This window comes from Pavona decussata, unplaced genomic scaffold, assembly GCF_977016875.1.
Source record: "Pavona decussata unplaced genomic scaffold, jaPavDecu1.1 SCAFFOLD_396, whole genome shotgun sequence".
Taxonomy (NCBI): Eukaryota; Metazoa; Cnidaria; class Anthozoa; order Scleractinia; family Agariciidae; genus Pavona; species Pavona decussata.
This window is the reverse complement of record NW_028145767.1, coordinates 210,221-226,149: the sequence shown is the minus strand read 5'-3', so window position 1 is coordinate 226,149 and position 15,929 is coordinate 210,221. Positions and strand designations below refer to the sequence as shown.

General features: G+C 40.1%; 2 protein-coding genes and 2 pseudogenes across 2 annotated transcripts in view; 1 reads left to right on the top strand and 3 right to left on the bottom strand.

Moving 5' to 3' along the window:
* The window catches only part of LOC146451119 (uncharacterized), a 140,852-nt gene that overhangs the window by 45,756 nt on the left and 79,167 nt on the right, over nucleotides 1-15,929 (top strand). The window lies entirely within an intron of this gene.
* Nucleotides 1,359-4,415, bottom strand: LOC146451125 (E3 ubiquitin-protein ligase TRIM45-like; annotated as a pseudogene).
* The window catches only part of LOC146451117 (uncharacterized), a 114,156-nt gene continuing 103,469 nt past the window's right edge, over nucleotides 5,243-15,929 (bottom strand). Inside the window, exon 6 of the mRNA XM_085099542.1 lies at nucleotides 5,243-6,364. Coding sequence (XP_084955668.1) covers nucleotides 6,283-6,364 — 82 coding nt within the window. The 3' untranslated portion in view covers nucleotides 5,243-6,282. The remainder of the gene's footprint in view (nucleotides 6,365-15,929) is intronic.
* LOC146451124 (uncharacterized) lies at nucleotides 9,022-11,201 on the bottom strand (annotated as a pseudogene).

Genomic DNA, 15,929 nt, shown 5'->3' with positions numbered 1-15,929 from the left:
AACAGTAATTAAACATACAAACAACTACATAGCTCTATACCCATGCATGCAATTGCATATCTTTTTATACATATAGTGAAACTGAAAAGATATTCGGTTATAGAATAGGCTATGGGGCTGCCAGGGTCTTTCAGTTTATGGCAACTACATAGTTTAAAAATAAGTCGGGAGAAAATTTTAAGCTAGATGGCAACTATATCATGATTAATAGCAAAATTATTTTGAAAGCAAATAGCTCTCTGCAAAAGTATTGCTTAAGAGATTTCATTTGAATAGTCACACCATAGGATTCCATCCACAGACTCAAAAGTTAGCACTAATGTAAACACGTGTCCATAATAGACTATGGGGGTGCATGGATGTTATTACTTTGTCAACCAGCCCTATTAATATCGTTCCCCAGGAATCACAAAAAAAAAAAACAAAAAAAAAAAAATCCGCAAATATTTGCGCTACGTTCTTGGCAGATAGCGTGACTATAATCTTTGCCAATCACCTAGCGAATGTGCGCGGGGAACACTCAATGTACCTTACACGAATACATTTTCAAAAAAAGAATGCGATTTTCAAAATTGTAAATGGCGTTGCGGCGATTTTAACGAAGGGTTTTAGAAGTGAAACGTTAGTCTGTGAGACAAGCCTAATGATAAGGAAAGTTATTTAGTTCGGCAGCATGTAAATGAAAACGAAGAAATGAATCGAGGTAAGTGTCATAAAAACATATGTCCCTGAAGGCCGTGTGCTTTTGCAAGCGCATGATGTCCAAATCCCATGCAAAATGCAATGAAAATAAATATCTCAACCGAAAAGGCATTGTAGGGACTCAGGTAAATCGCTGTACAAACCTTTAGGGTCAAGTAACCAGCACATGACCGGCCGGCTAGCTTTCGTTAAAGGTCTGAATTCATTTTTGGGTAAGTCTTATAAAGAAAATCTAAGTAACACATATATTAGAACACTTTTAAAGAATGAGGTTTTAAACAATTATCATTTGCACGTTTGTCATGAGTTGATGCAAGAAAAAAAATTCTCTTGGTTGATGGCACTCGAAGTAGCTGTTTGGAAGAATTTCAAGTCAGTTTAATTAAACCTTGACTGGCAAGATTGCCAAAATAATAATAGAATAAAGAACAGATATTTTTATTTCATTTTCATTTCTGCGAGTGAAAAGGTTAAGTAATAGTTGGAATACAATTAGGTACTACAATGGTACTTAAGGAATCACGTTTCAAGAACAAGATATACATGTATTCTTTTTAAGGGGCAGTTGGTTAATGAAACGAAATTTCCCTCAATTTTCAGATTTGTCATATACCCCCAAACCGTCACATCAAGTCATCAACATGGCAAACTCCTACGTGTTGAGCTAAGTGGCATAAGTTGGATGTTTGACTAACTTTGCCAAACTTTATCCAGTCAAGCAGTTTAGTGAATTTGACGAAATGTTGCCAAATTCGTCAAATCCGTCAACATGGCTGCCTTACATTTGCTGAGCTGAATTCGCATAAGTTTGGTAATTTGACGAAATTTCGTCATATTCGTCACAGTTGCCAAATACGTCAAAATCGTCAACTCTGTTGCAAGATTTCATAAAATTGCCAAATTGGCCATTGCATGCATTTCTGGACATACGTAACTAGGGGTTTGACGTTCTTTTCCTTTCCAGCGTTCGAGAGTTTAACATCGTCTTCAGCTTCATATCCCTCAATGATTTTAACGTCTGAAATATTTTCTCCAGATGTTAAAGCGTTTTCAGAGGAGTTCTCTTGGTGTAAATTTGGATGAATTCCTTTTTTCTTTCCTTATGGACTTCTTTCTTCGCATTTGTCAGTGCGGTCTACTTTGTCAATATTCTGTTCTTGACTTAGATTCTTGAGATTGTCTGCCTTCCTGTAAATAATTCGTCTTTCATTTGGCTATCTCTGTCTCGGTCAACTGACTCTCCGCCATTAGTCTTCTGATTCTCTTTTAACACGATTGCGGAGATGGCGTGCAAGGTGTTTTCCCTCTTCCGTAACAGTAAGACCAGGTGGTGAGGACGTGGTGGTTACAGTTTTGGAAGAGATACCCCTTCCTCTCACAGCATCGCCATGCTGTCCCTGCAAATGGAAGCTTCCAATTGGCGTTGACCTGTCTTTTCCAGGAAATGTAGGAGCAAAATTACCTCTCCCTCTACCAGATGGTGTTATCTGCTTATTTTTCTTTGAATTTATGCCAGAAGAAGTTTCTGTTTCCTCATGATAAAGAGAAAGACGTCGCTGGTTGGTCACCGTTTGTGGTGATGCCTCTTTTGAAAGGTAGCGTTTGACAAATTCTTCTTGGAAGACGCTAATGGTTTGATCATCGATGATGACCATGCGCACATCACGGAGAGTGCTAAATTCGGCGTCATCACTTGCGCTCCTCCACTGCTTTGAACATGACTTGAGCACAGATGTCTTTCGGCAAACCGAAAATACCAGAACTAATTGCCGTAAGAGCAATCGAAGAAAGCTCTAACTGCGCTGCCAACCTGAGACTTCGCACACAAGCTTGACGAAGGAGGAATATACTCTTCTCACTACCATGCACCCCCCCCCCCCCTCCCCTATGGGACCAACTGCGTGAATCACATAACGACATGGAAGAAAACCTCCACTGGTATAAGCAGCTTCACCGACACGAAGCTGTCCGTACTTTTTTGTTAATCGGTTGGACTCATCTTGTATCTGATGGCCTCCTTTCCGTACTATGGCACCTGCCACACCAGCACCATGTTGAAGGTTTTCGTTGGCTGCATTGACAATGGCGTCCACTCGCTCATCAGTTATATCTCCCTGGTATAATGAGAGCACCACTCCGTTCTTTAGGACTTGATTTAAATGCTGTGGCAAGGGGAAATCTGGCTGCTGTACTTCGTTGTCAGTACTATTGTTTCTTTGCCCCTGTCTGGTGTTTCTGCTGCTGCATTCCTGCATTAGTGGTAACTGACCACCAATGAAATCGCTCTCTCTTGATTTTGTCAATCGTTCTTTCACTTTCAACAAGAACGGACTGCCCATAACAGCTTCCTCTTGTACTGTTATGCAAATATTAAATTCTCCTGCATCTTCGGGTTTGTACGTTACTTCATAGCAGCCATCTTTTGAATCTGTTATGTTGGGTTTCGCAACTCTTCCGGTCACCGGTGACTGAATCTCAACATTTACGTAATCAATTTCACTGTAAGTTGTCTGACCCCGTAAATCCTTTGTGACAATCGTAAAAGTGCAATATTCTCCTTGGCAACCCTCTGTGAGTCCCTTGCCTCGTGCAATCAACAACGAAGGCTCGGTATAAGTGAGAAACAACTTTCCTAACTCGTTTTCTATGTTTGACACATCACTAGGCACGTACTTTACTCCAGAGGTATTCATCTCGGTGGAGCGGCTAATTTCCGCCGACGATAAAAAATCTTGAAACCTGCGTTCAAGTGTTTCTTCGACGTTTAAAATCTCGGGCAGATTGTTTCGTTCTAGAACATCTCTACCAAATTCTAAACTGTTGTCTATATCCATCAGTTTTTCATTCAGTTTGGACCAACATCTGCGACGAGAATTCAGCTTGCGAACTTGCTTTCTGCTTCAATAACTCTTCGGTCATGGTTGCTTCATGTTTACGAATTAAACTTATGCAGTGTTCAGCAAACCGATGGACTTCAGTCGTCGCTTGATCGATGCTGTTATCCACCCATAGTTCTCTTTTCTCGAGGGTTTCCTTTTCTTTCCTCAAAAGACTACCAACTGCTTCTACCTCTTTCATTTTACTTGTCATGTCCGATTTCTTCCTATCAAGTCCTTGTTCAAAGGAAATTATGTTGTGGTCGCGATGCTCCAATATGGCGCAGTCACGACAGATGCAAAGTTTACATTTATCGCAGTAATACCTTAATTCATCTTCATGCTTCTTACAGACGTTTGTCTTCTGGGCGTAGTCTTGAACATCGCTTGAATTAAACTTACCAATTTCTTTCATATGATGATCCCTGAAGGTTTTCCATTTTTTGTGCGCCTCGGCACAATCTTCACACAAGAAGCAGTTACAATCAAAACAATAAAATTTTAATGATTTCTTCTCCTCACAATTCCCACACTGCGGTGAATCTTCTTGCCCCTCCTCCACAACTTCGACCAACCGCTTGCAGAAAAGGTTAGATGGCAACATGTTTATGTCGTTGTCAGGACATTCGGTGATATGACGGCACGTCGGGCAACTCAATTCTCCTTCACGCTGCTGTCGCAACCAAGATTCCAAGCACGTCTTGCAGAAGGTGTGGAGACATTTTAGTATCTTAGGTTCTTTAATTTCACTAAACTGCTCTTGGCACACAGAGCATTCCAGTTCCTTCGTAATATCGTCGAAAAAACACTTACTTCGAGCCATGGCTTATTAACACAAAGCGAACAATTTAAAAATGGACGACAGCAATTATTGGAAAAAGTGGAAGTTGAGCCACGCTCGTACCAAGTGTCTCTGGATTTCGAATTGAATTGAATTTTAGAATAAAGAAGGTAATGGTCTTTTTGCTAAAGGAAATGGAACGGGAATGAGGTGTACCGTTTGATATTTATGCCGAATGCCGGGAAGACAATCGGGATTCGTAAATGTTGAGGTTAAACAAGTACCGAAGTTCAGGAAGTAAATTTGCGTGTTAAAAAATCAGACCGTATAGTCAACATATTGTACAAAAAATTACGGCCGTTTTGCTAATAGGGAGAAAAAGATAATATTTTCCTAGGTATTCCTCTTCTCCAGGAACATTCCGTCGGGACGAACCGTTTCTTTTGTTAAACGGAAAAACAGTTTTTCAACACAAAATTTTAAACCGCCTGAGCATCGAAGTGGCTCTTGCCTACTACATAAAAACTCAATCAATCAATCAATCAATCAATCAATCAATCAATCAATCAATCAATCAATCAATCAATCAATCAATCAATCAATCAATCCATCAATCCATCCATCCATCCATCCATCCATTCATCAGGTCAAGCAACAACACAGTCAGTCAGTAAATCAAATAAACCAGGTATTTAAAATAAATAGGATCAAAAGGTTGTCAGTCAGCAGTCAGCATTGCACAAACGGGAATGGAACACTAGTTCAGCTGTTCAGCAACAAACTGCATGGGAGGTATGTTTACTTCAGGGCATGTCACACTAGGTAATTTTTCATTCATCAAACTGGAAACCCTTTACTGATTCTCGCGATTTTCAGAAAAGAAAGACAGATGAGTTTTGTTCAATCCACTGACTTTAATGGATATATCCTCAAATAAAAGAAAACCAAAAAGTACATGTCTGGTTCCTTCACAACATTCTCCAGCTACTATTCATGGGGATTACTTTTCTAAGCCCTCTAGGGAGTCACGCGCGAGAGGTTAGACTGGATGTAACCACCTCCTGGGCATCACTCAATCAAATAAATCGATATCAAATCAACCCGACTGCGTGTTAGACCAAGCGAACAAAGCTTTTTTTCATTGATGCCCATCCCTGACTATGTTATCGATCTACTTTGGCCCCAGTATCCCGTCCCTGTCATCCAACAGGTCTTACACGTATGACACGGTACAAAGTAAATATAGAGGTCTCCTGCCATGGCTTGGGGTGTAAGGCACTATTTGGGCTTAAAAAGAATCTATCCTTTTTTCTTTCAACTCAAACCATGCAGGTAAAGATGATAAAATCCCTGGTACACGTGGAAGTGTTATTGAGTTGTGGTCTGGCTACTTATTTTCACTTTTGCCTCTGTATTCGGAGGAATACAGAAGCGCGATTCTAGTTGCGATTTCATATCACTGCTTAAAACCAAAAAGGGGTCTGCACGTGGGCTCCTAGTGGTTTCATGCTAGTTTAAAATGGTCAGATTTTTCTGGCAACTTTTGCAATCAATAGAGCGTTTTCATTCACGTGACTGCCGGGCATATTGGTTTACTGAAACAAAAGTAAGTATTTGGATAAAAAATAGAGTTCAATTCCCAGAGGTTTAGTCTGGGACACCAACATGGCCGCCATTTTTTTGTAATGGAACACCAACATGGCCGCCTTGACGTCAAGTGAAAACACTCTATAGTAAAATCTCAAAGCATGCATTCTTAAACAAACAAGACTTTCCTTTCCATTTTTTTCTAGACTAATCTTAAGTTAGGTGCTAGTGTATGACCACAGCTCCACATGTCATGCTTAATTAGCTTGAGAAAAGTCGTTGATAAAGTCTTTTAAAAAATGTCTACACGCAAGAGTAATATCCGGTAGGCATCCTTCACGAATGAAGCTGTGTTTTTCCCTTTTCTGCTAGCTGACTCTTCACTCGATCAAGATAGCTGGGGTCTGGATAGCCACAGCTGCAAGGAGAGTAAAGAGAATTACCTGAATAATATAAGTAGCAAGAACGTGACTAATTCGACGTTCGTTTTTAAAGGAACTGACGATTAACTAACAGATAATAGCATATCATTGTAACATAAAAAACTTAGCCTCTTGTTGGTGTCAATCTTAATACGAACAATGGCTCTAATTCAGCAAACAATACTGCTAATAAGAATAGTAAGCAATCCACGAAACAAAGCGATCAGGCTTTGAGGTTTTATTCCGGCTATTGTAGAGAAATTGAATGGATCGGGGCACAACCCATAGCGCTTTTTAGATCGCTTTTTTTTTTAATTTACTGAAGTCCGTGGGATGTTTTGCATGTGGCCTTCAACTCCTCAGTTTAGGAAACATTGAAGGACGAAAAAACATGTAAAAATTTCCGAAAATATGATCCCGGAAAACAACGAAAATGATCTTAAAAGCACTGTAGTAACTGTAGTTCGGTTATCCCCCGAGCCCTTCGGTCGCCATTAGAATCATTTAGATAAGATGAGGTGAGGTGAAGTGAAGTGAAGTGAGATGAGATGAAATGAGATGAGATGAGATGAGATGCGATGAGATGAGATGCGATGCGATGAGATGAGATGAGATGAGATGAGATGAGATACTTTATTTAACGTGGGAAACATACTCTTAGCAATGGTTCAGTACAACCTGCAACAGCTAGTCCACAGGTATGTCACGCTTAGCAAAAGGCAATACAAATAATAAAACTATGTAGGATAAAACTGTTTACATTTAGCAAGGTGATTGTGGGAATATAAGAGTACAATGCCCTCGCGCGCCTTTCATGCTTGCCCCACTTGGCTCAAAGGAAACTGAAAGGACTGTTAGGCAGGCTAGTCAAGCTCCCTCAAATTAAGATGTCAATTAGAACGATTCAGTTACTGGGGTGCTAACCATTTACATGGAAAACACAGAAATTCGACTTGGAAAATCAAATGGTACGCATCATTCCATGTGGAGTACTTCTGAAATTATGGGCTTCTGACCAAAGTGATGCATTTTATTACTTCCTTTGGGATTTACAGCTTATGTTCATGCATTTTGCATGTTATCCATCTTCTGTTAAGACAAGCGAAATCATTTCGTATTTATGCCGAAAATTTCCATCTGGGTGGATTGCGTAAATGGAAAGCACCCCTGGTTTACCAAATAACTTTGCTGCTTTGCCTTAGCTTAAATGACTACATATTTTAGTTATTAATCACCAAACGTAAACTACCTTGAATTCCATTGCCTAAACGGAAATAGACGTAATTGATTCCACAATCCTGGTATCCAGGGAGTGAACGCTGTGTCTCCGTTGTCCAGCTCATAGACCCAATGGGCTGATTTCGTTTGAAAAGGCCCTCCTTCTCGCACTGTGGAGATATATTCGTCTTCTCAAGGAGATGCATTATGCAGCTTTTGCAATAGTAGTGGCCCCGTGAACATTGTGGGTGAGCAGGATGTTTGCTTAAATTCAAGCACATCAAATATTTTGGTTCGCCCATTCACCAGTGTTACCCATCTCAAGTGTAATGGACCTGACATCAAACCAGTTCACGTGTACATGTCTAATCATTGGACTACCATTAAGCTGTACTCTGAATCATCAAAACCGATGAGATTTATCGGCTGCTAATCATTAAAGAATCGTTGGCGGCATTGCCTCAATCTAAGAAATACCTATAAGGCAATTTGTCTGGAGAGAATTTAACAGAAAAGTGGGAAAATAATAACAGCAAGGCCAGCTTTGAATGTCATTTGAAACTCAGCAAATGTTTATATTGTGGTGATCTCGGCACACATATTCACAAAAGACAAACAAACAAAATCAGTATACACGCACAAAAACGTTAAAGAACAAACAAGACTTTATACCTGTGCCAGAGTCTTCTCGGAGACTCCACTGGGCATCTCTTCATTCTCCTACAGCGTCTTTATCCCCTTTATTGACGGCTTGTGGCGAGGCTTGGAAATCGGGCATAGGTTTGGGGCTGCGCGAAAGTCACTCACCATTAGCCAAACTTTCGATCACTGAAACCAACTCTTTCTCCGTGGTCTGGGAGATTACTGGATCATGTGTCGGCGTTTCTCCATCGTCTGCCGCGTCGCAGTCGGGGTATGATACACCCTTTACGTCCCCGTTAATGTGTGTGAGTTCCTTCGCAGATTGATTGTGAGGAGGTTTGACATTCGTTGCATTTTCAGCAGTCGAGAGTTTCATATCCTCTTGAGCTTCAGATCCCTCAGGTGATTTTACTTTGATTTTACCCATGTCTGATAGATTTTCTCCAGATGGGAAAGCATCTTCAGAGGCGTTCTCCTGGTATGAATTTGACAGAACTGCTGGTTTCTGTTCTTCTGGACTTAAATCTTCGAATTTGTCACTGGCGTCTACTTTGTCAAAATTCTGTTTTTGACTTTCAGATTCTTCAGATTGGCTGCCTTCCAACAAAGAATTCGTCTTGGATTTAGCTATCTCTGTCCCATTCTTGAGTTCAAAGGACTCTCCACCGTTAGTCTTCTGTTCCTCTTTCACACGATTGCAGAGATCTCGTGCAAGGTGTTTTCCCTGTTCCATAACGGTAAGCCCAGGTGGTGAGGACGTGGGGGCTACAGTTTTGGAAGTGATACCTCTTCCTCTCACAGCATCGACATTCTGGCCTTGCAAATGGAAGCTTCCATTTGGCGTTTTCCTGTCTTTTCCTGGAAATGTAGGAGCAAAATTATCTCTCCCTCTACCAGATGTATGCTTAGAAGGAATGCGTTTGTTATCCTTATGTGAAGTTTCAACCGGGGCAGAATTATCGTCCTTTGGTTCGCTATGGACTCCTTCTTGTTCTGTTTCTGGACTTTAACACTGGATGGTATGTTGGCTTTGTTCGTATTTTCAGTACCTTGGTTGGAAAGTGGCCTTTCCTTGATATTATCGGATACGTCACGTTGACCGTGTTTCTCTTCATCTTGTGCAGTTTCTACACTTGGTGACTCGAATTCTCCTCCCCGTTCGGATTTTCCATCGGATGGCTTGTTATCTTCAGTCTCTGTTCGTCGCATTGAATCAACTGAATTAGCTCTATTGAATTTCTGCGGATCTGGTTTTAAAATTGTGGCAGGGGAAGTTTCTATTTCCTCATGAGATAGACGTTGATGGTTGGTTACCGTTCCTGGTGATGCCTCTTTAGAAAGGTAGCGTTTGACAAATTCTTCTTGGAAGACACTGTTGGTTGGATCATCAATGATGACCATGCGCACATCACGGAGAGTGCAAAATTGGACGCCATCACTTGCGCTAAACTCCACTACCGCTTTGAACATGACTTGAGCACAGATGTCTTTCAGCATGCCAAAAAGACCAGAACTAATTGCCGTAAGAGCAATTGAAGAAAGCTCTAACTGCATTGCCCACCAGAGACTTCGCAGACAAGCTTGGCGAAGGAGGAGTATGCTTTTCTCTTTCCATGTACCTTCCATCTGGGACCAACTGCATGAATCACGTAACGACATGGAAGGAAACCTCCGCTGGTATAAGCAGCTTTACCGACATCAAGCGGTCCGTACTTTTTTGTTAATCGATTGGACTCATCCTGTATCTGACGACCTCCTTTCCGTACTATGGCACCCGCCACGCCAGCACCATGTTGAAGGTTTTCATTGGCTGCATTGACAATGGCGTCCACTCGCTCATCAGTTATATCTCCCTGGTATAATGAGAGCAGCACTCCGTTGTTTAAGACTTGATTTAAACGCTCTGGCAAGGGGAAACCTGGCTGCTGTGCATCGCAATGCTCATGAGCATCGTGACTCTCATTTCTCTTACTCCGTAACAGAACCTTAAGTAGAATATCATGCAGTGTTATCTTAAAATCATGTTTTTAGCGGAGCTCTCGCGCGCGCCGCAGGCGCGCGCAGCGGAGCCCCATTGCTAAAAGAATTTGGTAACCCATGAACGCGAGAAATTTTGGTTTGGTTATGACGTCACTGTCCGTCCAGCGTACGTCCGTACGTCCTTCTGCCCCCTTATGTAAGCCATTGTGAAATGCCACAGTCAACCTTTGTGGTAACCCGCGTTTTTCTTGTTTTTCGGCGGGAAGCTGCATCGCCAACTGCGTTTTAGAAAAAAATAAAGCAAAACATAAGATTAAAGGCGACAAAATACAAAGTCAATTTATGTGTCCGACAGCGGGACGTCTAGCGGTGGAGGAAACAAATTGACTGGCACGTCATTAGAATCTTGAAGTGAAACCATTTTACTCCGATCCGGCGCTACGAAACGTTGGACTTTTCCTCTAGAAGTGAAACGTTTCGTCCACTTAACGTTGTAAAACAAACGACAAAAATCAACAATGGAATAAAAAGACTGATTATTCTCAGAAGAGGCGAGTATATTCATGTGATTTTGTTGACAAAACTTTGCTGGATTGCTATCCGTATCGTGCAAGATCTTGTTTTCTTGCAGTGTTGACACGCCGTGTAATTTAAACTTGAGCTTAATATTGCTAACTTCAGAGCAGTCTTTTGAGCTCATTTTTTTTCTCGGTCCATGTTTAAAATTTCCCTTGGAGTTTTATTTTTTAATCTCCTCCGATCTCCTCCAAATTTTACCTTTCAACAGCGGGAGAAAGAGTAAGACTACGCCCGGCGGGAATTTACATCAAGGGGGCATTGATCATAAACAGCAGGCGCCGTGAGTCTTGAAGGGGCAACCCTAAAAACCGGAACGGTGGAAAGGCAGAAAATCACCCCAAATCCAAGAACACGGAACGGGTAAGGGTTAGGGTCAAGGTTACAGTTTATTTGGGGTGATTTCCGCCGTTCCATGCTTTAGGATTTGTAGTTATTTTCCACAATTCCGCCGTTCCACCGTTCCTGCTTTTAGCGTCGCCGATCGTGAGGTGAATCATTTTACTCTCCGGCGCGACGAGATGTTTGATTTTTCCTCTTCATTCTTGAAGTGAAACGTTTCGCTCACTTAACACTGTAAAACGAACGAAAAAATCAGCAATGGAATAAAAGGACTGGCTATTCTCAGAAGAGGCAAGTACATGTATATTCATGTGATTTTGTAGACAAAACTTTGCTCATTTGCGGCTGTTTTGCAATAAATTGATTTCTTGCTGTGCTGACACGCAGTTAATACCGCTAACTTTAGAGTTTTCCTTTTAGCTCATTTTTTTTTCGGTTCATGTTCATTATTTCGATCCCTTGGCGTTTTATTTTCTAATCTGGTCCAATTTTGCTTTCCAACAGCGGGAAAAAGAGCAAGGCGAATAGCGGCGAAAAAGGACTGTTCTAGAGGCGGCACATTATAAACAGCGGATCTGATCCTCGAAGAAACGTTGGATTTTTCCTCTTGAAGTGAAACTTTTTGCTCATTTAACGTTGTAAAACGAACGAAAAAATCAGCAATGGAATAAAAGGACTGGTTATTTCCAAAGAGGCGAGTATATTTAAGCTTAAGTCTTATATGTGATTTTGTTGACAAAACTTTGCTGTCGACTTTTGCAAGTTATTTTTTGGCAGTGTTCACACTGCGACATGTTTAACTTAAGCTACTGCTAACTTCAGAAAAGTCTCTTGAGCTCATTTTTCGGTCCATGTTCGTTATTTCCCCTGGAGTTTTATTTTCTAATCTCATACCTTTTTGCTTCATGTAAGAAAATTTGATTCTCAGGTAAAATAGTCAGTAAAACAAACGTCTCGTTAAACACTTTGTTGTCATTATATAGCTAGCATAAACTACTAACAAGTTTTTCTCGCATATATTTCTAATTTTTGCGTTTATTTCTGACAATCTTCACAGAGAACAAACACGAATACTTTAAAGGATAGGATATGCCTTTTCAAAGAACGTTAAAAGCGAATGTAAAATTAGTCATTAGTGTGACCTCATTTTCATCATAACATCAAGCGTACGCAAAATTTTTCGCTTGTTTGTGCAAATTTTTGAAGATCGTTTAGTTTATCTCTGTTCTGATTGTTGTGAATTAACACAGTTTTTTTTTTCATTTATTACTCCAGGATACATGTATATTTTAAGTCTGTTTCATGGTTAGTGTGGCCTTTTTCTCTGAGGTTTAAGGTTAATCAACAAAATTTGCCTAAGACAGTGACAGTTCGCCTCAATCATCTTTAAAACTAAAAAGAATAATAACAACAAAATAATACTTTGAGCGTGAAGAAAACTATCAAAACTCGATAAATAGCCAATCCCGTCCTGAATATTTTCCTGTACAGTGTACATAATATTTTGTTATTTTTTTGTACCCCCCACTCACATCCATGTAGCTTTAAGAATGTCAGTTCTGCTGAAATGGGTTTGTGGGTTTCAAGAGGACACCTTACTTACTACATGTACGCCTTAATGTACCTTATTGTATAGCCGATAGTATTTTTATTTGCATGAGGCCGAGTAGAATTAAGGTTTAATTTTCAAGCGGCAGGGGTATTTCGCAGAACACCGAATGTTGAATCTATAGAAGTCCTTTAATGCAATGGCTGCCATAACAACAAATTAAAGCTAACCGTCTGTATAATCAGTGTTAGCCCTAAACAGAAAAGAAATGTGCTTAGACCTTCATAACTTGGTTTGTTGCTTAATAGGTGTCTCGCGTCCAAGCGATGTAGAGCATCCGGTTTAAACTGTGGATACCTAACCCCCACATCAAATTAATTAAAGCTTATATAGAGCCGGCTTATTAAACTATACCAAGAATTTTGAAATAAAATGAATCGTCGAATTTTTAGCGCTGTTTTCTTGAATTAATTTTTTCACTTGAAGGGGGCACTTGCTAAAACTCAAATGGAATTTGTTTGTTTACCTTCAATTTTGGACAGTAGCTAGTTTAACATATAAGGAACAAAGACGTGTCGCAAATTTTTTCTTTTGAAATATTTTTTCTCCGAGTGATTTTTATATGGTATTCGAAAATGTTCTGTAACTTTTCACTGCAATTTAATATCACAGAACGCAGACACGTTTTTTTTGCGCTTTGGGTGTACCGGAAACTGAGGAGCAAATTAAATTAGCGAAAAACAAAATTCACTTGACTTGTAGCCGTTTAAAAGGTGATTCGGATGCTCACATTTAGAGGTGGTAAAAAAATTCGACAATTCATTTAATTTCAAAATTCTTGATATAGTTTGATTAAGCCAGCTCTATAAGCTTTAATTTGATATAGGGGTTTACATATCTACAGTTTAAACCGGACATGCTACATTGCTTCGACGCGAAAGACCCCTAAAGGTATACGGTAACCTTACTGCTAAACTGTTATAGGTGGCGTAAAATGCAACATTCGGCGTTCAGCATTCTGCAAAATACCCCTTCCAGTTAACAACTAACAATATTCTAAGCACTTTTCTATACTATTTAGGGTTAAGCGATTTACCAATAATTATTGACTGCAGTGTGTCCACTTCTAGTGCTGCACTTTTTATTTGCCGGCAATGGTATTCACACTCACTATCATCATTCTCACTCAGCATCCCCTCAGTTTCACTGCACCATGTTTCACCCACAAGAACAGTGTCGGCTCCACCTTTTTTATCATTATCATCAGATGTGGGTTTGTTAGCTTGTAAAAGACGCTGGCCTGGGACTTTCATTGTCGCTAATGTCTGTCCCCTTTGCTTCTTGTAGATGACTGGTTATTAGCACAATCCTTTTCATTTTTCAATTTTTTTCTTGTATGGAAGGGAGTGTTTTTTCAAGAGAGTGTTAAGTAAAAAAAAAAGAGATTTTAACCCTCCAGATAGTAGTAACTCTTCCCAATTGTTATCCTCATTCTCTGTTTCATCGCTTCTCAATGGTTGCTTGACTTCGCAAATCTTTGGAAAAATGGAGATGTTTTGAATGCACTTTAGGTATATTTTCACTAGCTCCTCAGAAACCACAAAAACCGCAAACTATAGTAGAAGAAAAGTCTGCAATTTCTGTCGCTCTGTTCAGCTTTCCTTCATTGAAGGAATTAGGCATAAAGTCATCAACAGTACTGGTCATGCTGTTCCATCTAAAGAAGTAGCCGGAGATTCAAAGACATTTTAATTTGTACCTCTGCCCATTATGGAGCCAGCCAACCATTTTCACATGAAGCACGCTGCTGCTCTTTCTTAACCTTGCAGGTGTCTTTGACAAATTCCATGTATAACTCTAGCCACAAATTGTTGCAAAATAATAATTATTATAGCCAGGTACATGTTTTTTTGAACTTTCAGATGCCTTCAAGTAATCTTGATTAGCTGGGTCCTGTTGAAAAAAAAAAACCTGCCTTCTCCTCCCTCTCTGTTACAAATTCCCTTATGTAATCTGACAACAGGTGCATCGTCAATGTGCAACGCTATGTCATGCACGAGCAACCCTCCATGCATTTCTTTTTATTCTTTATCTTCGTAATTTCATAGTGAGTTAGTCACAGTCGTCTTCTAAATTTCTTGGTCTAATTTGTCATGAAATCTTTGAAAATATTCCATTTTATAGAATCGGTAATGGCATCTCAGCCACCTGCAGGATTAGTCCTTTCCAGCCAGCTTCCCCCCCAGTCACTGCTTTTGTGTGCTCGATGAATCCTGATGTGGTAATCAGACTTGCAAATTCTGGACAATTCGGCATCTCGTAAACCTGACCTCATCAAACAATAGCATTATCTAAAACGAGAACTTAGGGAAAAATTTAAAAATCATTATAGGCCCCCATCTACTTAAATTATGAACCCTCACTTACGAGTGTTTTAAGATTTGCCACTGCCTGGGCACAAAAGCCATACACAGAGGGTGTAACCTTTACTGGTAGGTTTAGATCTTGTGTTTTAGCTGTAGCAAAAAATGCAATCTATCAAGCTATCCATAAACTGCTGTGATGAGTCTGCAGGAGTGATTAAATTGGGATTTTGCTTGTAAGGACAAAAGGTTAATGGGTTGGAGCAAGGCCTGCTCCTTAATTGAGAAACCAGAGAATAAAATCTGCAGTGTAAATTTTTGTGGTGGAACGAAACCGCTTAGTTTTCTGTTCAGTGTTACCTCAGTAAGGAATTGTGGTCCATGAAAGGTAAAGAAAAACTCTTTGATGGATTAAAACCTATGACCCCAGGATTTTTTTATCACTGATGGACCAAAATTAAGGACGGTGCCTACTAATACCGAAGTATTTTTGTTTGGTTTATAACTATGCTGGAAAAGCAGATGCTAGCAAGGGCTATTGGAATCTAAAAAGAAAATTGGGGGTAACCATGCATTTTTCAGCGATAACCAAGCAATAATATCTCTAAAAAGCGCCAAAATATAAAGCAATGTATGGGATTTTTTCCTAAATTGACGCCTAATTATTTCTGAAACATGCATGGTTACCCCCAATTTTCTTATGAGATACCAAAAGCATTTGCTAAGTTCTGCTTTCTCCGTATCATGGGTTTTAAACCGCGCAAAAATATTCCTGTATTAGTAGGCACCACCCATAGGAAACTCGAGTATCTCGAGATGCGCAGAACGTATGCGCAGTAACAATAGTAGGCACCGTCCTTAATCTCCTCACTAGGGTAATGCAAAATTTAA